This window comes from Labrus mixtus, chromosome 4, assembly GCF_963584025.1.
Source record: "Labrus mixtus chromosome 4, fLabMix1.1, whole genome shotgun sequence".
In the NCBI taxonomy this organism is placed as follows: domain Eukaryota; kingdom Metazoa; phylum Chordata; class Actinopteri; order Labriformes; family Labridae; genus Labrus; species Labrus mixtus.
The window spans coordinates 12,253,789-12,281,425 of NC_083615.1; the positions used below are offsets into that span (position 1 = coordinate 12,253,789).

The 27,637-nt window shown below is 40.7% G+C and overlaps 2 protein-coding genes across 2 annotated transcripts in view; both read right to left on the bottom strand.

Moving 5' to 3' along the window:
- The window catches only part of cat (catalase), a 111,679-nt gene that overhangs the window by 12,385 nt on the left and 71,657 nt on the right, over positions 1-27,637 (bottom strand). The gene's annotated exons all lie outside the window — the stretch shown is intronic.
- On the bottom strand, positions 235-26,159 carry syt12 (synaptotagmin XII). The gene is made up of 8 exons (XM_061035907.1): positions 25,599-26,159; positions 11,619-11,679; positions 10,708-10,901; positions 10,179-10,583; positions 4,088-4,303; positions 3,640-3,760; positions 3,334-3,467; positions 235-2,162 (listed from the first exon to the last, which is right to left on the bottom strand). The coding sequence occupies exons 2-8, from the start codon at positions 11,662-11,664 to the stop codon at positions 1,989-1,991; spliced, it is 1,290 nt and encodes a 429-aa protein (XP_060891890.1). The 5' UTR covers positions 11,665-11,679; positions 25,599-26,159; the 3' UTR covers positions 235-1,988.

The following is a 27,637-nucleotide window of genomic DNA, read 5'->3' on the forward strand; positions in this document are numbered from 1 at the left end:
TGGGAGGTTCCTGGAGTTTGAGAGTCCCTGGTCAGCAACTTTATATCATTTACACACTCTTTACCAACAGTATTTTGTTGTTTGTTTTTTCCCTTTAAGTATCTAAATCATTTTTAATCTCTCTGGTACTGTTTCACAGAATTGTATGCAGTTCCCTTTCACCTCTTTTTTTTTGGCATCCAGAATGAAGAACTGGCCACATCCTCTCACAAGTTAAACGCCCTTCACAGACTGTTACTGTTGAATTGCTTTTATTTCAAACAGCATTCACACAATACACTGTATTCTTGAGGCACATTCACATCAAGTGCTAAATAACTTCATGCATGGTGAAATGTATAGCTACAGCTTGGATGAACTGAACGCAGATGTTGATTGTAAATGAAAATATTGCTTTGTTATTTGGCACAGTAGGAAACATTGTCTATAGTGTGACAGCAGGTGTGTTGTTGTTCAGATTGACTTTTCAAAGTGAGGTGACGAATGCAGTAAGAACCTGATGTTAAAAAGGCTCGGCTTGAAATAAAAACCACAACAATGCGTAAGGCTGATGATGCTTTTAGAGTTAGAGCAAGTATTTCACATGATAATTCACATTCAAAAGTTACAACAAAACAGCACTATTGCACAATGTTGCAGAGAATATCTCAGACGGATGAAAAAGCCACCTTGACATTTTGATATTTACGAGGCCCCTGTCACATTATCTTCCTTTAAACTGCAAAAAAAACTCTATATAATTAAGTCTGCAGGACCCTTAAAAGAACAAATGTGACAAACTCCTGGTAAAACACAACTATAGATCAATTCAGAATGTCAAGGTGTTTCCTTTAACATAAAATAAAGTCTAACCCCATTTGAAAGGGTTTGTATTCTTTACATATATGTTAAATTCCCAGAGGTGTTTTTGTAATAATCCATCGATCAGCAACAAGAATTGTGGTAATATAGTGTATAAATGAAGTTGGAATTTAACGTTTGATTAAGTGTAATATATGAAAAACATAATTTGCAAGGAGAAGAATTATTTACACTGTCAAATATGCTTATGCAACTTGTATTGCATTAACCATGGTAAAAATAGAACAACGTTATACAATGCTTATATGATAGTTACATCTGATTTGGCCACCCTGTAACAACTGCTACAAATTACAATTAATTCACCTGGATAAGAGTACCTGGATTTTTTTTTTCTCAAAAGCACAATAAATACTGAACGGACCAAACCCTCTACACTTCCTCGATCCTGCTGTTAACTAATCGCAAAAGCAGATCCAACAGAGCTAGGAAATCAGTCGAGTAGGCGCAATCAACGACCTGCTTGAAAAGACAAAAGAAGAAGAGTTTTCCTGAAAGAGAAGTGACTTCACCCCTCCATCCGGTCAGTCGTTCTTTAGAGAGTTATAACAGGCTACAACCAGAGTAGGCACCATGCAGGGGGGGGGGGGGGGGGCTCCTCTTTGGGAATTAAAACTCACCTCAAAGTACAAAGGGACATTTCTGATCAAGACCTTTTCAAGGGGAAGCTATCTATATATTTTTCATTTCAGCTGGTTCTCAACACAGGAGGACAAGGTAAAGACACAATTTGAAAATGTATTTCAGTGTAATCTCGGAAATTTGGGATATGCTCTGCTCCCTCCCAAATGCCACCATTGCCCATAATGCATCCAAGCCAGAAGGAAGCAACGTACTTAAGACTTTAGATCAAATTTAAAGAAACTATTAATTGAGAGATTATTGAAAATATATTTTTAATGTCAAACACTTTTTTAGATTTCCTCTCCGTACATGAAGATAGAGGTTTACTTTATTTTGCATCTCACTGTCAGAGCACAAAAAGGATTCGTCCTGTGAGCCCTAAACTCTAACTTGTCTACGATGAGATCAGAGCGTGGCACCACAGAAGGAGCAGAGCTGAAAGTTAGGTGAAGAGGGGATCGTTTTACTCGACTCAGGTCATATGTGTATACGGTTGGAGAGGACTAGATCCTGCGCAGAGGGTGCCACATGGACACAGGTTTCCTCAGAGTGGCGAGCATCTGGTTCCAGTGGGTGATCCCCATGCCGCTGGCCTCGGGCCCGATGATAACATGACCCAGGTTCTCACCCCGGCCGTCGTCTGTTGCCTCGGCTACCGTCACCCTCAGGGAGAGCTCCTGTAAACAGCACAGCACAGTTACACAACCTGCTGTGTGAGCATGACTCAGCCTCTTCTTCACAGCATGGCTATATCCTAATCTCTACGGGATTAGTCAAATTAAACGTGTAGAAACAACATTTGGCATTTTTAACTCTAGTTGACATTTTAATCTTTTTACTTACATTTAATTGAATTACAGTTTGGCTAATTTTGCAAAAAGCCAGAGGTGTCAGGGCAATTACATGTTTGGATTTTCAAGAGGTGTTATAGATTCATCTACTCATTTGAAAGGCATTTTTTTAACCTCTGTACGACAGTAAGATTGTAATGATGTGGTCACAGTTGTGTATTTGTTAGTATTTTAAGTTGCTGGGCAGCATTAATCTAGGTTTGACAATTTTAGTCCTGGGATCTGTCTGTTGCATGTGCTTGTTTCATTTCTGAAGACTACTGATAAGATGTTGTGAAATGTAAACTTCATCAAGTATCCTGCTGAGTCACCATACAGTTTAAATTTGTGTCTTGTAGCGAAACGTCAAGGGGAATGATATGCAAAAATACATGTTTCGTTTTGGATAAAGTCAAACAATTACGACCAAACTATTGCAAAATCACTGAGACTCTCTTAAACTGTAGTTTTACTATTTAGCATTAGGGAGTCAATCTTGTGAACATGCTAAACTAAGATAAAGAACAAAAACATTACACGTGCAAAAATCAACTTGTCAGCATTATCACTTTTAGCATGTTAGCATAATGACTGTCAGTCATGCTTACACTTCCATATCCATACTCATTTTGTGTTTACATAGTTATATTGTATCTCAATTTACTAATTTATCCCCTATTAACAATTAAATCTTATTGAGTTTTTTTTTTTTAATGTTCAAGAAATTGGCTCATAAATCAAATATTTTCCTTTATAACAAGAAGGACGGAGGAAGTTATATCTACGCAAAAAAATGTAATTCCATATAGTCCACAGCTTTGCACACCTGTTCTCTTCTGGCTTTATAATCTAATGTACTGTTGTGTTGGGATTTACTGATGGCAACACTAGTTTATTGTTCAATCTTTTTTGTTATCACATTTTATAGTTCTTATCTTTTACCCTGACCTGAATGGATTGAATGAAGTATAATCTTGTGATTTCATCATGCAGAGCGGGTCACGGTCTAAAGTGTCACCTGCAGAACTATGGACGGCACAGAGAAGATCATGGCCTCGTTGAAGATGGGGTTTGTGTCGTCTCTTTTGGTGGACGTCTTCTTCTTGCTGATCTTCCTCCCGTCTTGCAGGAGATAAACTTTGACGAACGGATCTGATAATGCAAAGAAATACGATTATAACCACATCCACGCAGGCACGCACGCACACACACAGTTTGTAGAGCATGCAATAAAGTGTGAAGAAATAGAAGCACTGTCCTGTTCACACTATCACCTCTGTGCATGAAAATGACACACAACAGCAAACAAATGAATGTCACTGACCTGCAGTGTTCTTGCTGTTGGTCCACACCAGGCTCTTACACTTTGCCACCACCACTGTGAGGCGCTCTGCAGTCGGCAAATAACTCAGAGACAACAGGATCTCGCCGACTGCATCCACAGCCTGTAATGGTAAATCCATCTCATCAATGAAGTTGTCACATGACGCATGATTACTGAATGTGACATACCTTGTAAAACTTAATAAGAACAATGTGCAAAACACCTTTCGGAAGTTTGCTTTTCTGATATGCAGCTTTAAGTTATTTAGTGTGGATATGTATAAAGTGGCATTACGAACCACTAGTCTCAATAGTTTGATAATATCTGACTACATTATATATCTTATATATATTATATATATTTCATATGGTTTGTAGTTGTGCTATTTGTCCAACAGGGGTCCTCAAACACCACAATGCGTTCTCTCACATTACATCTTGTACCTCACCTTATTGACGTCCTGAAGGTAGAGCCAGGCGTTGAACGCTCTGATGGTCAGGTCCAGGTCTGACAGCTTGAGATCTGCGACACCGGCGCTGATGTTTCTCTCATCGGCATCAATACCAAAAGCGGCGAAACGCAGGTTGTACTCCTCCAGCATGGACAGGTCCACGGGGATGGAGTAGCGCTCATCAAAGATCACGGTGAATGCGTTCGTTTGGACCTGTGAATAGCAGAAAAGCTTGTTTTCCTAAAATACTTACTGAAAGATAATTCAGCACTGGTCATTTGAGGTCATTACAGTTAAAGTAAGTTCATGGCTCCAATGAACAGAGAGGTAATATAAACACAACCACACTTTAGTACTGCTTTTCTAGCCATGTTTTATAGGGTATATGTTTCTTTTTCCAAAGTGTTAAGTTTCAAGTCTCTGAGGTTTGTCTATTATACATGTGGAGTTCAACTTCTCTTAAATAAAGAACTAGCACCCAAAACACCTGGCACCCTGTGCTCTGGAGAATGAAAAGTGATATGAACATTGTTTCTGAAAAGATCTGACGTTCTTTGATAACAACTTTCAAAGTTCAGCACCACAAACGGAATCTACTGTATTAGGATGGGATGAGCCTGAAATCGTTGACCCAGTTCAGTTTGCGTTCTAAAAGTGACATGCATTCATTCAGAGATGACGCTTTTTCCATTCTGTGCAAATCTCTCATTTACGGGCTTTGTTTCTGTGTCTACTTTTTATTTTTGTGTTGAGACAACAAAGTATAATCCCAATAACTATGACTGCTACTAACAGTATATTGACATCGAGCAGTTAAACTGCAGATTGCAACCAACTGACAACAGCTCCCTGAAACCTCAGAGTCCAAGCTCTATGGAAGAAAGCGGCTACATGGACGTGCAGCATGTTGTGTCAATTTATCACAAGTGTTATACAGAAGTTTTGACACCATGTTTATTCATGGTGTTGCATAATATGTCAAAGCAATATTGTGTTCTGATGAATGTATATGCATTGTTGAGTGGATTTAGTTTAGCTCATTTTTGCTTAGTCGTGATGAGACATCAGACTGCACTGGTTTACTAAGTTCAGTTTTGCCTGGTCATGTAAAGACGTCAGAGTGCAACAGGGTGTAGCTGACAACCCACGCCCTATGTAGAAAGTTCCAGAGGCTCCTCCAAGCGGCAAACCCCGGTGTTAAAAAAAAAATGCAGAAGTGCAAAAAAATGCAGTTACACATGGGCACGATGTAGCGGTTTGTCAAGGGCCTTAAAACTCAGCTCCAGCTCTTAGCCTGTTAAAAGGTTTACTGAAAGTTTAGTTAAGATAGCATTTCCAGCATAGGGACTGCCACCAAGAGGCTTCAAAACCCCCCTGCAGTAACAGACGGGTGACGTCACTCAGGCTTCTTTCATTAATATCAACAGTCTATGAGCCCCTCTTATCATAAGGGTACAGACATGGCACATGCTTCTGTCCCTCTATATAAGATCAGTTAACTTCTCTCAAAGGGGGAAAAACTCTCTACTACTTTCAGTGTGTGAGATTTGTTTCACTCCTGTAAAACATTTCTGCCTCCTGCTATAATAAAATATAGAGACAATTGTGAATCAGGAATTACAATAACACAGCACAGTAGATGTTCTGTAGATAAAAAAATACCTCATTTTAATGAGGAAGTATGATTCTTCAATCAATCTTTATTTGTATAGCACCAATTCTTAAAAAACGTTATCTCAAGACACTTTACAAAAAGAGCAGGTAAAAGACCTTACTCATTGTTACATTACAAAAGAGCAGGTAGAAGACCTTACTCATTGTTACATTACAAAAGAGCAGGTAGAAGACCTTACTCATTGTTACATTACAAAAGAGCAGGTAAACAACCTTACTCATTGTTACATTACAAAAGAGCAGGTAAACAACCTTACTTAATGCTATATGTTGATCCATCATGTGCGCAGCACTTAGCAACATTTTAAGTGGCAAGAAAAAAAATCCATTTATGGGCAGAAATCTTGGGCAAAACCAGGCTCATGATGAACAGTCATCTGCGCCAAGCTTGAAAAATAATGTTTAATGTCTGCATCATTGCAAACCTACACTACAATAAAAGCATACATATGTAGTGTATACTCAATTTCCCTAAAACACACCTTCAATAGTTTTTCTTTGAATGTTTTCATTCAAAAATGAAACACCCAAAGAAAAGATCTGCAACAACATTTTAGTGTGATCCTCTCTGACCAGCCTCAAAGTGATTCAGATTACTCTGAAATTCTTTTCTTGGCAGCCAACACAGCTTTTAAAAAGAAAAAAACACTGACTGAAGGCAGTTTGGCCTGGCCAGCAGAAAACAGCACAACTACTCTCTATCAAAGGAAGAATCACAGCGGCCACAGCCCAAATAACAAACATTTTCTTCATGGCTTATACGGCTGATTTCAGAGATTGTGGAAACACAAGGCTTGATAAAGCAGAGGGAAGTAACCAGGCAACTCGTTCATGAACAGAACAGAAGGGATTTAATGATATCCCTTTTTTCACACCACCGTTGGTTCTTAAGGTGTGAAATACAATGAGGAATATCTCTGAAACCAATAGCAAAAACAGTTTCACAGACTTAAACAACAGCATGTGTTGTGCAGGGTCAGCGTGAGGTGTATTTAAGAGAAACTGAACTCAACAGCTCCCTGTGTGACAAATACCTGTTCAGTCAGCGTGCAGAGTTGAGATGCGACCTTGGATCGTGCCTCATATCATGCAACAGAACAGCATCACAATAACACATCTTACACCTACAGAATGTAGAGAAGGTCCTGCTGCTGCTGTGTCAACATGGACAGAGAGATATAAAGCATCCAGAGCCCAGAAAACACACAGACATGCATCATGACCGTCTGCCTGCACTGCCAGGATTATTGCTTGGAGGATAACAAAGGCGATGTGTGTGGTGAAAATGAGGCAATAAAGGCTGAGAGAGAGGCATGTAGACAGAGAGAGAGAGAGAGAGAGAATGATAGAGGGGTGTGAAACACATTATTACAAGCAAAACAGAAGCAGTGAGGAGAAAAAGAAATAAAGGGGAAGAAAAAGTGAGTGATGGACGAGCAAAAATGCAGCAACAACAGAGAAATACTGGGTAAGAAAATGAGCGACAGCAAGCAAAAAAAAAAAGAGAGAGAGAGAGAGAGAAGCCAGTGTGAGTGGAGCTGATGTCAGCATTTGCTCTGGTCCTCACCACTACTTGACATTAAAGAAGAAGTCAATAAAGGGGCTGCCTCCATTATTATTACGGCCCAGAATGCATTAATACAACATCCCAACATGCTCCAGTGAGGGGAGCCCTGGTGAGTCTGAGTGTCGTCCCTCGTCAGCCTGAACAAACTGTACAAATCCACAGTCACAAGGGGGAGCGGTGCTGATGACTCATACGCAGGGATCAGAGGATTTTTTTGTTCTGGCAGTGGAGCTCGGAGCAGAAGGAGAGCGGCAGGTGCAGCAGATGGAGGAATGTAAACACTTTTCTTTTACTGTTAGAAAAAGCACCTTTGCGTTACATTTGAGCTTTTTATGAAATTGTTCAAGGGAGGAATTAACAGAAGAAAACATAATGAGAAGAAAAGCACATTCCAGCTCAATAAAATCATGCATAATTGAAAGTCAAATTGTTGTCTTTGTGTTTTATGATGGGTATTTTTTTTTATCTCATAGTGTGAAGTCCGTCACAGTTATGAGACAGTTACTTCAATATTATTGATCATGTTTCAAAATACCGTAAATAGAATCCTTAACAAAAGATTCAAAGAGCAAAATACACAAACAAGCACCAAATAAGTTATATTCAAATTCAAATATACATTTTCTGATCAGAAATGGGATATGTAAAAATAAACTGTATATCATTCATGTTAAATCTGATATTGTGATATGTTATATAAAACCTTTTCAGTGTATTAATCCATAAAAATAAGAGTAAAAAATAGTAAAATAATGAGAAAAAAATGATCTGGAAAACATTACATTTTTTTTACATTACAAGAACTGTATGTTTCATTATGTCCCTTAACTCAAGTATTTTATACCGAGACAAAATAAAGCAGCATAGTGTGAAGTCTCAGGTGGCTGTAATGGTTTGAAATGTCAAACACATCTTTGATATATTTTCGACAAGAGTATCATTATCCATACTTCACTAAGTGAACTGTAAAGTAATCACTGCTCATTACGGGAAGCTTTACTGTAAAATATGCCCGATGCCACTTATCATCATCATTGTAACCGAGAGTGCAGAGATACATGGTAAGCTAGATTTCACACTGAGAGAAGTCGATAAGATCTTCTCCTGATGACGGTGAAGGATGTGAAATCCACCTGCCTGACTTCTGCCAGCTCTCAAAGGGCTCGACAATCAAGCAAATGAAACAGGCTCTCCTGACTGACAGGAAAGGATTGAACTGTCAGGCTGCAGGATCAAACCCATCACCCCGGAGGACGTATCACTGTCTCTGTCTAAAATTCAGCCAGGGTTGAAACCTTCAGCACAGTTCAAGCAAGCCAAAGCTGCCCCCTGAGCGGAAAAGCTTCAGACGCTACAGACTAACTGCAACTTTAAAAGGATCGGAGAGTCTTTTATGTTCAGCCTTTCACATAGGTTGAGTCATCACAGTTTAGCTGCTAATTTACCTTCTGAGAGGATATGCCTTTCATTTTTTTTCCCTCAGACTAAAATCTCTGCTACATATTCACTAGTCTAGTGGAAGTTATACTCAAAGTCCTCCGTCCTCTTTGAAGCCATAAAGGCAGCTAACGAGGAACTGCTCATCTTTAAGGAACATATGTTTGAAGGGCTATAAAGATACTCTGTTTTACCGTAAAACTCCAAATAAAAGCCCATCCCAACTTAAGGCCTGATCCCATTTTCTATCCAAGTGTTGCTGCACGTTTTGACAAATAAAAGCAGGTCTCAATGAGACGCCCCTACTAAATTGAGGGTTGAAAGAGCTTGTGGATCATAAATAAGGAGAGAAAGTAAATCTGAACTTCAACATCTGTCCAGGAAAGACAGAATAATGCTACAATGTGTACATTTCATTTGAAAATATTGAAAGGCTTGTCTAATATTGACGCCTTTCCCAAATAAAGGCGGAGTCATTTCATAGATTGAAGTAAATAAAAGCCTGGGTTATTAATTGTATTTGAAAGTATTTACAGTAAATTAACAATAACTATGAGTATGGTTGCACATTGGAATCAGTCTCTAAAACCAAATAATTCAAATCTGCATGATCTGTTTTTACTCAATGTTTCCATATTTGATGACATGAATTTTATTACTGCTACGTTTAGTTGCTATTAGCCTTCTTTAACAACATTTCCTTGTGCATTGCTGCATTGACTGGTGTGTTTCCACCAACTGTATATAAGAGGAACATTGGACACAGTTGGTAAGAATCTGCATCGTGTCACCATCTGTGTCCTCCTGCAACACGCAAGGATCAAGTAAACAGGGCACTTACCTACTTGTAATGATGTAACAAGTGAACTCCACATGGTACACTTAATTATAATATTTTCCAAACTATCCATAACTCACCCGTAACCCAATACTAATAACTTTACCATTTATAGAAACACAGCGTTGTCCACCAGGTGCAACACCCCTATTGGAGAAAATTCCAGCTGACACTGGGTGAAAGATGAGGTACATCCTCAACTTATAGTCACCATTTAAACCCTTTGCCTGTCTTATCCACTGAAGAAGCTTAAGTACATAGAAACCCCACAAAGGCCCTGGGTGAATTTTAACTAAAGGTTCAAACCCAGAACTTTCTCGCTATAATGTGAAAACCAGCAACTCAAAATGTTTGGCATCTGAACAAGCGGTCTACAAACCTTATCATCAGTCCATGAGATGTGACTGAAAGTTCCAGAGAAGCTAGTCAGTTATGAGGTGATTGAAATCAAGATTAAGAAGTAACAAATGAGTGAACTGTCTTTTACATCTAAATATAACAATAAGCAAAAATAGAAAATCTGGTGGGGTTATAATGGTGTAAAAATTGTCTTGTGGTTCCAGGTTCCTTACCCTTGTGACTCCCACATTGAGCTCCTCTGGCCCCAGGGAGACTCTGATGAAGCAGCCGGGGAAGTCCCCCTCCTCCCTCTCCAGCAGGTCTTTGCCCTGGTGCAGAGAGATGTGGAGCAGTCCCGTCCCCTGGCCCGGCTGCCTGGACGGCTCAAACTCGAGCGTCACCTCCAGCTGGCCGACCGTGACGTCATGGCCAAAGTTGTTGGCGATGGAGGAGATGGAGCTGAGTGAGTCGGTGGACATGGACCGGTTGATCTGGGCCATGCCGGTCGGGTCCAGCTCCCTGCTCATCAGCTCCAGGTGACCCAGGTCCCTGAAACCGTCTGGGGTGTCGCCCAGAGCCAGGCTGGGTTTGCGGCTGGACGTGGTGGAGGTCCGCCGGTGGTTGTTGGCAGCCACTCGCTGAGGGGAGGACACAGGCATGGGGTCGAGAACATTTTAATAAACCAAAAAAATGTCTGTACCATAACAAACTTTTTGCAACTTAAAAGTCAGTGAGTAATGTATGGTACAAAAAAAAAAGTACCTTCTGTCTGACTTCTGAGAAGGAGTTTCCATATTTTTCTTGAAGATATCGATAGTCAAAGTTGGGGAAGGGGGACGGTGCAGGGAAGGTTCCAGATTTCCACAACTTCCAGATGTTGAGCCCGGCCACACCGAGCAGCACAAAGAAGCCAACCAGGTAGATCCCAACCTCCCAGCCGGGCGGGTTACGCACCACTGAGACAGAAACCCAAGAAATGAAAGGTGCTTAAATCCATCTAAAGTTCCAGTTCATCAAAGGTAGCATAAAGTCTGGCCTCATAACAGTCCGTGTTTTATGTCTGATGAGTTTGATCACGGGTGGAAGAAGAACAGAGAGACCAGAAGGAGTTTTTTCACTGTGCCACAGATTCAGGCCTTGTCATTTAACGCTGAGCACTGAGACGGCTTTAGGAGACTGTGTGATGCATTAAGTTTTATATGAATCAGATAATAGTTAGGGACACACTCTGGCAATACGTGACTGTCAAATTGAAATTGAAATGCCACTTGGAATAAAATGTCAGAGCCTGAGTCCAGCTGGCTTTCTGAAGATGAATTGCATCCGAGGAAGGATATTGACAGTTTTATCTCTGCGTTTTTTTAACACAAGAAATAAGCCAATTAAAGGGCAGGTGTTTTTTTTTTGTTACACTGATGGCCGTCAGCAGCAGAATGAGGCGTAGATGTTGTAAAGCTTATGTATAAAGGTGTCAAAAGCTGTCAAATAAAACCTGAGAACGGACACAAAAACGCACATCACTCAATGAAAATCTACAAACAGCCTGGTTTGACTCACATCGTCACAAACATTTACAACACAGTGGTTAAATCACAGCTGTCAATCATTCATTCAAACAAGGAAACCCATGCACAAAAAAACATCAGATCAGGAATATATTCTTGTCCACTCACCACTCAGATGGTATCCTGGTATATCCCCACTTTGAGCCGAGGACATGGTGATGCAGCCAGCCTGAAGAAAAGGAAAACAATGATCTGTTTAAGTGGCTTCTTTATACGTCAGAGAACATGACAGAGAAAAATCGGACACACAAAGATGTTGCCAGACTTAGAGCAAACTTCCCACAAAGAGCCAGCTCTGCAGGTTTTCATACCAACTAAAAACTCTGACAGGCACTTCTTAAAGTAGAGAGGAACACGCATCAATCAGAGATTTTGGAAATAGAATTAAAAGAGTGCTCCAACAAATTTTTCATCAAAACCATGCCAGGACATTACACTTCATTACATAATCAGACTAAAGCCCCTCTGCAGAGTTTTGCCTGGCTATGAAACTGATTGGAATGAATTGAGACCCCTCTTTATGACCTATAGAAGCAAATGACACCATCTGCGATAAGATTGATTATTTCTATATTCTAAATTTGAATGCCTGTAACCACTGCAAGGGGGTAGATGTCAGATAAGAAAGTTAACAGCACGTCAGAGATATCATTGGTTTTTACATTTTCCACAGTAATTATGCACAACAAGAGATTCGTTGGACTGTTAAAAAAAATGCAGGACAAGAAAAAAAACAACCTCCACCTGTACAGGACAAAATCTGACAAATTGAAGAGGTTCTACTTTGTCTACAGGCGGCGCCAAATTCAACACAAAATACCTCACGGTTGCTTCGTGCAATAAAAACTGATGAAGATAGACTTAATATGCATCCTTTGCATTCAAGCATTCTTCCTCCTTCTCAATACCTGGTACCTGCTTTACCCACAATGCAACTCACTGGTCCTAGAATCATTTATATTATGCTGGTAATCTATCCTTAAGTGTTTAACTTCAAGCAAGCATGAGTACCAGGGATACAATAGTCGATTTTGATCATCAACACGATTTTCTTTTTTTAAATTTTCAAACCAAAGCACAAACCTTAAGTCTGACTCAGGTGACATCACTTGAGGCAAGTTCACACAGTTCCCTCAAGCTTCATTTCATTTTCTTCAAAGCTGTAGCAGCAGTAGTAGCAAAAAAAAAAAACAGTAAAGAGACGTAAAGAAAGTAACTTATATTTGTTATACACAGGGTGAGTATCATGTCTTGTGTCAGAGCCTGACGGTTTTTTCACTCATCATCTACCACAACTTCCTTCTTTAAAAATGCTTTGGTTGTGCTGGGACATCATGCTACTTCCACCTTTACCTCGACCAGCTTCACCTTTACCTCAAAGACAAAAGTCATTCACATAACCACAGCAGATGGTCTGTCAGTGGTGCTGTCATTTAAGTGTTGCTGTTTTTCTGACGAGTACACCCCGTCAGTAACATACCACCTGTCTGAGAGTGCTGGATTGTCTTACAACATGAACTGTGATTTAACAGCAAGGACTGTGAAACACACACTTTGGATTCTGTGGCCTACAGTATCTTTGCAAAAAGAGAAATTCAATGATTATAATTCAACTGTCTACAGTTACAAAGCCCAGATGAGATGTCCTACGCATATTATTTTGTGTGAAAAACACTGAATATAATCACTTCCTTAAACCTGCTCAGAGTCACAGCTTTCAGTTTAACTCTCTGATTGGATATTTACTGTGGTAGCATGCAGCTATTAGCTTTCTTTAGTTCACAAAAGGAAATCAATACCATTTTCATGGTTTCGTCTTAAAAATAACAGCGGGGGCTGTTTTTCAAGAAACAAAAGAAAACAATATTTTTCTGCGACCTTATTTTCCTACGCAAACTGCAAAAAATAAAAGGTGGTTGCTGACGCGTGACTCATTCCTCTCCTCCTCCTCCTCCTCCTCCCCTTCTTGTTGGAATCTCCCCATATCGCAGCGGCTCGGGGGAAACGGGAGCATTACACTAATGATATAGAAAAAGACTGGAAGGGGGGTGGGTTTGGGGGGTTGACTCAATTCTGCTGAGCGCTTTGCAGACCACGGACATGCAGCCAATTAAAGTAGCTGACGCAGTGCAGGGCCCACTGACAGCTGCTGATGTGCCATTAGCAAAGCACGGGGAATCTCTGGCAGAGAGGGGAGCACCGAGCACCTCCCCCCTCCTCCTCCTCCTCCTCCTCCTCCCCCTCCTCCACTCTTCCCTCTAACTCAGCCCGGCATCGCTCAGATCAACTCATCTTGAGGTGACAAATGAGTGTAGAAGAGGTCCAGAGGAATCTTCGGGGGGTGGGGGTGGGGGTGGGGGGGGGAGGAGAGATGAAGTGAGAGAGAGCGGATGACACTGTATCAGACGGATTTCGTAAATAACAATGAGGCAGCGTGGGAGCTCTGGTAGCCTCACTGGGCCTAAGGCGGAGGGATAAAACAATGACGTCTACGTTGACTGAAAAAGATTCTTGTATAAAGACCCATAATCACACGTTCACCTGCGGCTTTGTAAAGTTTATTCATTTGAATCCAGCGACAGTTATTGGGAGGAATTAGATGATTGAAAGGTGACGTGAGTTTGAGTCGGGTTCTGCTCAGGGTTTCTGCAAAGGACGTTCTTCCGTGCCAAATGTTGCCAAAAGTGGTTTGCTCCAATGCATCCAATGATGGATGTGAAGTGACGTTACAAAATAAATTGATTAAATGACTGAGTATCCACTAGTCAAGTGTTACCCAATTTGTAGTCTGAAATAAATCCACCGCCCTGTCAAAAGATCTCAAATATTACTTTCTCTAAAAACTGGCATTTTCTTCCAAATGTGTATCTAGAGCTCCTGTTCGAAGTTTTCAGCTGGATATGAAACTAACTGAGATTTATACTGAAGCCTCTGTGACCTGTAAAAAAAAGACCATCAGCGGGGAAATAGAGAGATGAAGTGATCTAAAGCTTACTGCAAAAAACAGCCTTTATTTGTATTTTCTATCCAAAGACTTTGACCTAAACATAAAGCAGGGTGATACTCATGCTGTTACAGGACAGGATCAGCAATGACATAATACATACTGCTTTGTCTATACTGACGTCGTCAAAACAACCACAAAATTAAACGTCTTGTCTAGCGATTTTTGTTTTTTCCCCACCGTATTTCTGAAGGACAGAACATGCAATGTGAACAGATACATGTGTTCTGCTCCACAGCCCAACAACTATTTCAATTGTTCTCAAACTGTTGAAAAAATTAAGTCCGGGCCGCAGGTGGCCGAGTGGTTAGGGCGTGCACCTCATGTACAGAGGCTGCAGTCCTCAAAGTGGGCGTTCTGGGTTCAAATCCGACCTGTGGCTCCTTTCCCGCATGTCATCCCCCACTCTCTGTCCCTGATATCTGACTCTATCCACTGTCCTATCTCTACAAAAAAAGTCATTTAAAAAGCCAAGATAAATCTTAAAATATATAAGTCAACATTTTATTTTAAAGTTTGAAATTACATTCAAGCAGAAATGACATCCCACCGAGGGACGGTATTATTGGTCATACAGGTGGCACAGACTAACCGATCAGGGGGTATAAATGGAAAATGATAACATGATAATTCATGCAAAGATGAGTAAGGAAAATACATCACATCAATACATATGACACATGTGCATATATGTGCAGACTAGTGTACTATTTTGCAGTGTTGTAAGATCCCCTGCATGCTGCCTTCAACACAGAACACAATCACACCTGTGACCTTTACTGCTTGTTATTCTGTCTCTTTCCCATTTTATCTGTCACCATCTGCCGCATAAAATCTGAAAACAAGTGTCTCCAGTGGAGTGATAGGGAGGACAGAGTGAGGAGGTGGAGCATAGTTTGTCTGCTCCGAGACAGAGAGAGAATGGAAAACAAGACAACAAGAGAGCAGCATTAAGGGGACGAAACATAATGTGAACTTCCTTAGAAGTCCTTGTTTGTTTTAGAATGACCTGCGGCTGCTGATAGTGAAACTGAAGTCCATAGACGCAAAGAAAGAAGAACGCTTCTAGCTGCCTTACCAGATGACTTATATCCACGATATCAACACATGACTGTGACTTATATCACGTCTATTTTCATCTTTATTTCAGATTTCCCTTCATCTGAGGGCTCATTAGCACAGTGCTGTGAAAGGAAAGGTGAACATTTGCATAAAAAGCCTCTCCTCTGATGTGTCGTCTTCATGCCTGCATGATCACGGCTGTCTCACTTCTCCAGATTTATCTCATGGTTGCTGCGGGGATTCTGTCTGATAACATTCCTCATAAAGCCTAAGGAGACCGTCTTCCTCCAGCGCACACAGAGGAGCAGTCGTGCAGAGGACATTTTTAATTACCAAGATATGCGTGAAGTGAATCTCTTCTCACACTGTCAGCTTACGAAAACAGGCAGCGATGATGAGCTGTAAAGTGGCATTTGAATAATGCCACAGGAAAGCGCTCGTGGAATTTGTGAAATACTGTTTTCAGAGCTGTAGTGAAGCTTTCAAGGAAAAACAGCTCAAGGAAAAGTCATGCGTGCCTGTGAACACTGACATATCTTTCCAACGCTTTATGGGTCACATAGTCAAGTTTTTATGTCAAACGACTTTCCCTAAACTGCTGGAAAAAAACTCAATTCTCCCAAAAAACAGTTTTGACTGTGGGACTGTGTGTTTTTGTTTGTATGTCAGACGCTCCATGTGTCGTCTCCTCTAAATCCCTGCCTTCATATTACATGAGGATGAATTGCGTTTGAGCCAGACTGATTTATCGAATCCCCTCCAGCAATATTTTCCTTTCACAGACACAGTATCTCAGTCATTAAAACAGAACTGAATACTAGAAACAACCCTCTGATCTCTGTAAAGAATGCTCTGTGATTACTTCAGGCGGCTGAAAAACGAGATAAAACAACTCATGCGTGGAGTTGGCAGACAGAGGCTTTGAACAGTTTTTCTTTCTACCTCGTGTTTTTAACCTTGTTCGCCTATAAAGCCTTTAAACTCAGAAATGTACTCTTACTGTAAGTACGAGGACTTTCTGTACTGTACGCTGTGATTAAGACCTTGGTAACACCTTAAGAAATATCACACACAGTTTTCGCATTTATTCAAAAGATCATTCTCAGTGGGTGCTGATGGCCTAGCTGTTAGGTTGCACCACATACACGAAGGCTATATTGACCTTCGAGCGAGGGCTTTCAGTTCAAGCTGACCTGCGGCTTCTTTCCCGCATGCCATTCCCCCCTCTCTCCCTCTCTGTGTTTAAAACCCCTGTGAGAAGTTTTTACCTGGTTATGAAACAGACTCTGTATGAGATTATTAGATTATTTCTATAAAGATTTTTTTAATTTGTTTTAGTGCTGTCACCGGGTCAGAGGAGGATAATAACAGCATGCTGCAGGGAAGGAAATGCATACAGGTACTTTCTTCACTGATATGTCCCCTCTCTGTAAAGACGTGTGTCTACAATCACATAGTTTTAGTTTTAGTTTTTTATTTTATTATTCACATATTTACCTCACCACTGTGGTAAAATGTCTCCATACTGTAAAGAAACACTGTTTTACCTGAGGCTTTTGGAAAATGTTAGGAACCTGTTTCACCCAAAGTCATTACTGGATTATTTTTCTTTTGTCAATGAGTAAGAAAATTTCTCTTTTCTTTGGTTTAGTGATCGCAAAGAACAACAACAACGACATGTGGAGATTTACTGATTGACTGATGACTTTAGATTGTGATTTTTTTATTGATTTGTTTTTTCGTTTTTTCTAATTATGGAGGTTGCTGCCAATATCAAGTATCTTGAACATATCTATGTGTGCTAATGAACAACAAATATTTTAGTTAAGAATTAGAATTAGAATTAGAGTTAGAATTAGTTAAAAGTGATGATTTACAAAAACAAACACTGGATTATAATCTTCCAACTGCTTTCACATAATGATGGTACTTAAAGATAAACTCCTGCACACTGTCTAACTTGCAAACGAACATTTATTTGTAACGTTTCGGTACTAGACCATCATCATTTTTTTTTTTTCTGCCTGATGAAGGTCTAATACAGATTTGTTGCCAATAAATGTTTGTTTGCAAGTTAGACAGTGTGCGGGAGTTTATCTTTAAGTTTTTGATGGACACATTGCTTCCCTATGCATCTGTCTTGTGAAGCGAATGTGCAAAGGTGTTTTTTTCATTTTGACATAAGATACTATCAGTGCATTTTTAGTCACCGTCACTCTAGCTGGGCTAAAATGGTTGACCCTTTTACTCAGCTGAGATAAGAGTCTAACCCCTTGTGTCTGAGGGTTAAAAGCTTTTTCTGTCTTTGGTATCTCTGTGGTCTTATGCCACGCTGCCAACAAAAACCAAAGTGACTACAGAGGGAGGAGACAGACGGTGCCAGGCTGCGTCGAGTGTTCAGGTTCCCTTATTTGTACCTGTAGGTAGAATGTAGTTGCAGGGGGAGTCACATAATACTTAATAAAAGCACAGACAATACATACAACTTAAACATCTGGGTAAAAGGTAAAAGTGTGGAACGGCATAAAGTGCGCAGATTCCAATCGTGAAGTTGATCTGTAAAAGTTACAGAGTCTAGAACATTAAAATAGATAATAAATGAACCATTTAGAAGCATGACATCAGCTGACCAGCTTGCTATCTCTATCTCTCCATAAGACCTCTATGTGTCATCATGCAACAGCTAAAGCAGCTCAAGCACAAAAGAGCAAACCCAACACACATGTGCAAAGAGCGGGGGGTGTCTACACACTGGATGTACGTTTGCCACAGCTGCCCTTGTTTGCATTCAGCAAGAAAGAAAACAAGAGATCCCTTCTGTTGGAGCTGCATGTTAAAACGGGTCTGATCAATAAGAGCAGACACGCTGATTTATGTCCACACACGAAGAGAATTAATGAAGAGATGGAAGAGAAGCAGAAAGGAGAGGTGTTTTTCTAAGAGAAGCAAGACAAGATGAGATAATAGAAAGAATTGTTGAAGGAAAAAGAGGGGAGAGTCATTGTTGAAAAAGAAATAAGAAATAGAGAGCAGCTGGACGAAGAAGATGGGGGGGGGAGGGATCACAGGCCTGTCAGCTGCTCTCCTCTGACTCAGTCTCGCTCGCTCTCCCAATAACTGATCAATCAACTTTGCCTTTAATCTCTCCTAATGACTCATAATCAAATTAACCCCCTCTCCAGATGCAACGCAGCACAACAGCCTGTGTGCAGGCAGCAACGCAATTTATCTCCCCCCCCCGTCTCCTTTCTCTCTCTTTCCATCTGTCTTATATCTCCTCACAAACGCCCGTTTACATGCCACATACAACTTTGACTCTCTGGTTTTGACAGCTCATTTGGTGCATGGTTTAAGTAAAAGTAGCATCAGTTTGAAATGTCAAAGGAGGCGCCGGCCGAGGCAGAAAGAATCTGCACGCTGCAGCCAATCAGATCAATCAGTCAGAGTTAGAACAACGGACCCTGAACTCTAACTCTCCTCGGGGAGGCTACTTCACTTCCAAAGGGGCTGGAATATGGAAACAGGAAGTCTCTGCAAACGATGAAAAAAAAAAAAAAATCAAGACTTTACATTTAAGCTAGCAGCTCTTTAACGCTGCATGGAGGTATGCTAACATGCTCAATGCTAACAGGCTAATGAAATATGGGCTATAATGTTTACGTTGTTGTGTGTGTCCAAAACCACTCAATACTCACTATGTGTCCATTTCATAGTGAGTTTGCCATTTTGTAGTGCTGTACACATTCTGAGAATTATTATACCCTGTAAAGCTGACTTATAGTATCCCACAATGCATTGTTAAATGTATTATTTAATGGACACTGATCTGGCACTTTACATCACGATAAAAACATATCGTATTGTACCAAAGAAAAAAAAATAAGACATTGTAATTGGAGTGTTCAAAAGTTATATTTTTATTTTGCAGTTCAGTTAAATGTATATCCCTTTACACGGATATCAATAGATAGAGAGTAGGTGCATGGTGAATGAGAAAATAAGATCCAAAACAATGTAAGTGTGTTTAGATGAATGAGTTAAAAATCACTAAACACCATGCACAGCTGAGGCTGATGACAAAGTTATCTGTACCTGGTCCTTAAATATTGCACAAATTCAAGGCTTCCGGGAGGTTAATTGTCATTCCAGAGCCTGTGGTACATAGTAAGGAACAAAACCAGGTACTCAGGTCCCCAGGATTTAGAGGAAGCAATCATACAAATTACGACTGTGAGATTATCACTAGAGGAGTGTGAACTATAAGAGTAACTGTACATTTAAAAACTATATATAATAAGAAATAAAACTTTTTACAAAGAATAGAATAGAAGTTTATTTATGAAGCACATTTCATTACAGGTACGCTCAATGTGCTTTACATTGTAGATTAAAAAAAAAAAAACAGGAATACAAGAGACAAAATATCTGTCTCAACAATCATGAATATGATACAAAAATATGAACCAAAACTGCGTAAAAAAAGACTGAAAAATATACGTTGCTTTAAATAAGTGTAACTGTGGATGTGAGTGAGAACCCACAAGTCGCCATGTCTCACTCACTCATTCTGATGAAACATTAGCAGCCTCAGTAAGCAGACAAATTGAAATGTTTAGAAGATGATGGTGCTTGGTGAGACATTAAGTCATCATTCAAGTTTATGAAATCATCCTCAGGGGGGAAATGAATGTACACATAACATTTAAAGGCAACCAAGGCGACTGTTTTAAAACATTTCATTCAAATCCCCCCAAAACAAGTCTGCCTCTTGTTTGGTCTAAAGCTAAGTCTGCAAATGAACAAGTCAGCAAGGTCATGAATTTTTAAAGACTTGTTGACAGTTAATCTAATATCTTCAGTCTGGACCAGAGAGGTGGAACTCCATCCGTTTATAACACGACAATAATGTGTCTAAAGATACCGTTTTAACTCCAGCTACAGAAGGTACGTTCCTACCTTGATGTCTGAAACATTTGAACTACCAATCACATATTTAGATGCAGATTATGAATACCTACATAAATATCTTGGATTGTCATTTTAAGCTCAGTTTCAATCATAGAGTGTAAATATAAATGGACAAAGCCTGAGTGACGTCAGCATTCTGTTACGGCAGGGGGCTCAGGAGGATCATCGGCAGCAGCCGCCATGCTTTCATTTTTTGTACCAGACTGTAAACATGTTCATTTCTGCTGTAGAAACAGCTTTTTTTTGGCTATGGTGTTTATGTGGCTCCTGGAGCTCCTGGAGGCAGCCTCAAGTGGACTCTCTACGATCTGCAGGATTTTGCACTTTCACATCAAATTAGTTTTTCAAGAGCGGAGGTTGTCGCTTGGTTTCAATCGATCCTTGAGGCCTAACTTTGTAACAGAGGAAGAAACATGTCTCTACTTTATAAAAGTTAATGCGTGTCAGTTTATCTCCAAATGGAACAAATGGAAGAGATGACTTTGAGTGGAACGGCAAGTGGAGAAATGTTTGCGCTCTGTCTCGGTTGATTGTTCACACAAGAGCTATTCAAACAACTGTCATAACTGGAATTTGATTTGTCCTCAGAGACCTGATGGTTAAATATTTTCTCTCTTTGTCTCTTCAAGAGAATGAGAAATACTCTCCGCCGGTTTGTGATGAGATTACTATGAAAGCCTAGTGAGCTCACTCTGAACCACACTGGAAAGGCTAACATAGAGAGGAAGCTAAACTGTGTGAACTAAACTAGACTCACATGTGGCTGCACCCCAATTCAACCACAGTCTTCAGGGTAATTAAAAAAAGGTGCTGATTTCTTTCTTTTTTTTTTCTTACAACTGCACGCACCTTTTCCATGTCGCTGGTTTTTCATTACTTTAAATTTTAAAAATCTTACTCCAGAGGTACATCTTGTTTGATTATTTCCTCCACCACCCAACCCCCCCCTCCCCCCCTTATTAAATCCACTACTCATTAGATCAACAACTTCACACTTAGGCTAACACAGGACAGAGAGAGAGATCTGCAAAAATATCATTAAGACCCCTTTACTTTGCTAGAAAAGGGTTCATTCAGTCTCAGGAATGGGAAAGTGGGTGAAATCCTAAGTGGGGCGGAGCATTGATTTGAAACCAACGACTTTATTGATTAACTATTAATCAACTGCAGTCACATCCAAAAGGTATCTGGACGGTAACTCACTCATCAGCATCACAGCTTATTTTTAGGTTTAATCATACTTTGAGTTGTAAACCTGAGCTCACACTCCTTGTTCAAATGGACATACACTTGATGGCGACTGCAGCTATGTTTTTACATTTACATTGTTCAAGGCTATGTGATTGTGCTCGGAGACTTTTGGGTTTCTGTGTTGCCCTGCTGCTGGTAGAAGATAATATCCATGTAAAGAATCTGTGATTCATCCACTCAGGGTGAGCATTGAAACTGAAAACAGGTTCATTTGATAGCGTGGTATTTTGGGAATGCACGTCTTATAAATATCTTGCAGCGAGTTTAATAAGAGGATCAGCATCACTAATGCCTGTATGGTAAATATGATTTTATATGGATATCACGACCCATTTCCCACAATGCTTTGTGCTGGACTGAATACCTAGATGTGTTTTCTTTTAATAAAACCTATTAACCTGTTGTTTCTGTTGTCAAAGTCTGTATTCTGAGGCTGTTTTATGCACTGAATGTAAATCTGTTCTTCAGTTCTGATCATAACCAAAGAGACTGTTGCATTTCATGGAACTAGCTACACTAAATAGTTGTGCCCCCTGTTTCTTCTTGTGTCTCTGCTATGAAATTTGCTACAATATAACGGTAGACAGCAGCTGGCCAACATATGGCAGCATAAAGCAACTAGCCTGATGCGTACTGTCGTCCCCTGATTAGAGCGTGTGCATGTACTGTATGTGTGCGATCATGTGCATGTCTTGTCTTTTTGCATTTGAGTTGCCACGGAGATGTTATATCCTGCTAGATCTGAAGCACCTGGGCCCATTGCTCCACCCTGGATATGAAAGCCAAACTTCCTGTGCCTCTCTCGCTCTCTCTTCCTAAGCCTGGCTGACGTTTGCACCGTTGTTGCTTTAGTTCTTATGTTAGTGCACTCTACAACACAGATTTAACACACCCCATATCTCCTATTATTGACGTATATAACTCGTTTTCAAATACATTTTTCATTTTCTTTGGTAAAATTCTGACTCCTCTCGTCTTTTGCCATTACCCACGAGCCAGTTTATGACAATACAAAAAGGACAAAATGTCTCTACCAACACCTCCAGAGCTCAATAACCACTCCACTATTAGCTGTTGTTGGCAAAAGTTGCAAATTATTGTGTGTATTAAACCAACAAGACATAACAAGTTAATGAATCAGCTTTGTTGTTACACCTTTAGGAAAGCTACGCTAGTTTCCCCCTCTTCCAGTCATTATGCTAAGCTAAACTGATCTGGCTACAATATTACATGACATGACTTTACAGCAAACCCTACAATCTATAGCTATCAAGAAAGAAAATAAGCATCTTGTTCCAAACTATCAATCTGTGTCTTTAAATGCGCCTGAATACGCCAACCACTTTTATAAGTTGTCGATACAGTTTAACGCTTGATAACTTCTCTGGGTCTCAATCTCATAAACTTGATTCATTTTGTGATACTTAGTTTTATGATTCTCTCTCCATCCTGCTGCATTTCGAGGCATCTCCCAAGATAAGTGAGCTGTAGCTACATTTGGCAGCAAACTGAACGGACCACCTGCATTCATCATAAAATGAGTCAATCCATTACACAATCTGTGCTGGAAATATTAGCTGTGATACGTAAAAGTGTTAGCCAGCAAGACCATGTCGTCCAGTGTTCCTCTAAGTGCTCTCAGTTTTCTTAATGTAATAACACTTTTCTACTGAGGAGTTCAGCGGGGACACAAAGAGGGGAAGGTGGTGTGTGTGTGTTTGTGTGTGTGTTTGTGTGTGTGTGTTCAGGAGCAGGGGAAAGCCCATGACAGGGAGCGAGAAAGAGAGTTGGAGTTAAACGAATGGCTGAGATGATTGCGAGTGCTGGTGCAGGGATTGAATTCTGAGCAGGTCGTATTTCAGCCTGCCGAGGCAAAAGTCCAAGTGACACACACACACACATACACACACACACACACACACGCACACACAGGCCGCACACACACACATTGAAGCCTATTTCACTTCTACTGAAAAGCCTCTTCACACAGACCTCCAGCACCATTACAGCGCTGCGGGGAACACGCTCCAAGCGCTGGAGAGGACTCCGAGTGTGAGATCATGTTAACAAGATTGAATCTCTTTATTTACAGTGTCTGAGTTTTTAGTAAAGGCTCTTTTTAACATAAATAAATGTGCTCCCTCCCCCCCCAAAAAAAAAGAATCTAAAAAAATTAAAGCTTTCAGAAAAAGATTCTTCCAATAATCCAATGTGTCTTTTACATTTTAACTGACACAAAAAGCTTTCCATCTGTTTTAAGAAGGAGCACAGAAAGGAAGTCAAGAAAGAAAAATGACATTTTGGGTGGACTGAGGGGAACATAAGACCGTAAAGCCAAGAAATAACAGAGGGACAATCTGTCAATGTCAGTAAAAATACATAAGACAGCAGCTGTAGCTCCAAAAGTAACGCACAACCAGTGATAGATTCAAAGACTGGATTGGGGCAAAGAAGCATGAAGTAGCAATCAGTTCCTCTCAGATCTTATTTACGTACACAACTGAAAAGTATTTACATGAGCTAAAAGGGACATCAAAAACATTTGTCTCATCCTAATTCTCTTCTCAGTGAGAGGCTGATACCAGGCTGCTCTATCTTGTGACTGTCTGACAACATGAAAGAGAGTTGGAATCAACCAAAGAGTGAAGTTATCTCTTTGATTTTTTTGATTTGAATACATTTTAGTCACCTGAAGCCGTGAAAGTGCCCAATATTTCATGAGCGAAAGTTATGCTTTCAATGATTTTCTAAAACGGTAAGAGCACTACAACAAAGAACTGCAACCATCAGTTGTTGAGTTAGATGTTACAAACCCTGAAGTGGATTTAAGAGATCGTAAAGCCCGTTGTTTTGTTTTTCGAAATTGACAGTGATAGTAGAAAAGTTCCAGACTACTTGTACTGTCTGAGCAGTTAAAGAACTTTGTCACAAGTGACAACGGATGACACTTCATGCTCATAAGCTCAATCTTCTTTCAACTTCCGTAACATACTGTACTTTATGACTGAATTGCATTTAGGCGAACGTCTTTCAAAGAGATTTGTGTTTGGATCAAATTGAATCTTTGAAATACTGAGACGAAGGTATCAGGGGAAATAAATATGCAATCAGTTTGGTATTAATACCAAAACTTTGGAAAGCAAATTGAAGATTACAGTCATATCAAATCAACTGTTATGTAATCCAAGGAATCAAAGATTTGCCTTGTCAGCCCTTAGACAACTCATGTGAAGTATATAACATACAAAAACTGAAAAAACTCTAACTAACTATTCTGCACTGTACAACAAATGCTGAATGCTGCTCCTCAAACCTGCAATAAGTTGTTTTTTTTCACAAGGCTACAGTTTTGGGTTGTACTCCACTTCAGCAGTGTGGTACTGAACGGACAGCTCCTGCTGCTCGGGGTGCCATTTGTTATCCCTCTTTTAACCCCTGCAGCCGCTCAGGGCTGCCGTGCGCATCGACTCACTACCTCAGCCAATAACCTGCTTCTACTCCGAGTCCGCTTGCAATGGGAATCAATATTTGGGTCGACTGAGTGAAAAGAGCAGAGTCGCGGAAATGCCGTGCCAGAGCAGGCTGCCATCCCGCCTGCTGGGATGCATTCACAAGCGCACTAAACCCTCACACGCTTTAAAATAATCCCCTCATTGTAAACAAAGAAGCAGAGGGGGGGAAGAAAAGACGCATGCAAGTCCCGAGTCTCGCCATGATGTATGCTGTGTGTTGTGCACAGAGGAGTGCAGGAGCGCAGGTGGTCGAATGGGGCCAAATGGCCTGAGTGTGCACGCATTTCTTACCCGGACTTTTCTTTTGGTGCAGTATAGGGAAGAAAGAGGAGGAGGGGGGGTAGAGAGCAACTCCACCGCTCTCCCTTCTTCAGGCGCCTCTCTCCATCCAATGACACCGGTGCCGGTCCAGTCTGTGTAGCCGGAGGGGGGAGGGGGGGGGGGAGGGGAGGGTGTAGGAGGGGAGAGCAACGGCGTTCACACTGCTCCCGATTCAAATCATCCGAAAGCTCTGAGACGCGGCCAGCTGAAGGAGGAAGAGGAGCAGAGGGGTGAAGAAGAAGAAGAAGAAGAAGAAGAAGAAGAGCAATAGGAGGGGGGTTATGTTGCACTCGGAGGTGTCCGTCTCTGTGTGCTGCTGTTCGCTGGAGTCTGGAAACCTGCTGCAGGAGGCATTTCTGTAAGAGCCGCAGATGAACCTTCTTCCACCGACTGCAGAAAGAAAGTCCCACCCCTGCAGTGAAACTTCCACCGCCGGGCCGCTCAATAACAAGACCACCGCCTCCTCCTGCGAGGCTCCACAGCAGCACTGAGGAGGACCTGCCTGCTGAACACACACACACACACACGCACACACGCACACACGCACACACACACACACACACACACACGCACACACACACGCACACACACACACGCACGCGCGCGCGCGCACACACACACACACACACACACACACACACAGACTGGTGTTATGCAACGGATGCTCAGGGGGGAGACTGTGAATGGGAAGATGTGTCAGTGTACTTCAGGGACATGCAAACTTTTCAAGTCTTCCTCATCATCCATCCTCAGCCTGACGCCCACAAATCCCTCCTGACCCCCCAAACTGACTGATTTCTGTCCCAAGAACAAACCTCACCTCCTCCTCTTCATCCTCCTCCTCCTCCCTTCTTTACCATCACCTCAGCTCATGGGGATGATTCAGTGTGAAATTACATAACTGTCTGCTGGAGGTGGGCAGGGTGAAGTGATGACACCTCAGTTAGAGAATCACTTACCTTTATTCATCCTGACATTTCCTATATGGCATCAAATGAAAGGTTACATAAATTACTCCTAAATTACTTTCTAGATCAGTACAGTCAAATAAAGTTGTGGGCTGAAGTTAATTTCACAACTTTGGTAACATTCTCATAATGATAACTGCTCTGTAAATGAATGTTTTATCGGCCATTATTAAAGCCATTATTTAAAATGTATAATCAATGTTTAATAAAGGAAGCTGGAACCAATTTTTACATCGCTTTATCTTAACTGGCTAATGTCTGTGACGTGTTTTAAACATTTGATGAAAATTGTTTTTCCTTTATTTGGCGTCTTATGCTGCTTAGCTGAGTACAGTTTTCACTCATGGTGGAAAGTTTCCTTGAGTTGCAATACAAAATGTTTCTCTTGCATGCTCCAGTGGTAAATACAACACAATGATTTTCCCCTTCTAGTGGCCCAATGTAGAAGAAATAGAAAAAAAATATCAATATCTACTCTATTAGTGAAGAAAGTGTTATGCAGTGCCATAAAAGATTACCTTCCAGTGCAGAAAATATCATGCTTGTTGTCACTGCAGTGAGGAAGTGATTAAGTGTTAAATTGTGTTTTTTTTTTTTTTTTGAGCGGAGAAAACAGAATGCAGTGCCATCTACCATGCCATAAATGGATAGAAGTATAATACAGTGCCCTCGAGGGTGCCCTGCAGTGGAGAAAACACAATCACTTAACCACTAACGTGCACTTCCAGTGGACAAAAATGAAATGCAGTGACCTCAACTGTACCTCTCCAGTGGAGGAAATCCATTGCAGTACCCTCTTTGGTGCCCTATCAGTGGAGAAAACATGATTAAGTCCACGATAATACATATTTTCTAGTGGAGAAAACTTGATGTAGTCCGATGTACGGTGCAAATATAATATTATTTTTGGACAGAAAAAAACTGTCACAACCTTATAACCATGCAGCAATGTTGAGACAAGAAAAAAACAGAAGTGTGTCCTCTAGAATGCAACCTTTGACACTTAAATAGAGCTTACTTTTTTTTTTTTAAATAACCATT

Bases quoted from the DNA above. Each gene is read 5' to 3' on its own strand.
- syt12 (XM_061035907.1), bottom strand. From the start codon at position 11,664: ATGTCCTCGGCTCAAAGTGGGGATATACCAGGATACCATCTGAGTG. The intron at 10,902-11,618 runs GTGAGTGGACAA...TTTCTGTCTCAG, and splicing joins ACCAGGATACCATCTGAGTG to TGGTGCGTAACCCGCCCGGC. The intron at 3,761-4,087 runs GTGAGGTACAAG...TTACCATTACAG, and splicing joins ACCTTCAGGACGTCAATAAG to GCTGTGGATGCAGTCGGCGA.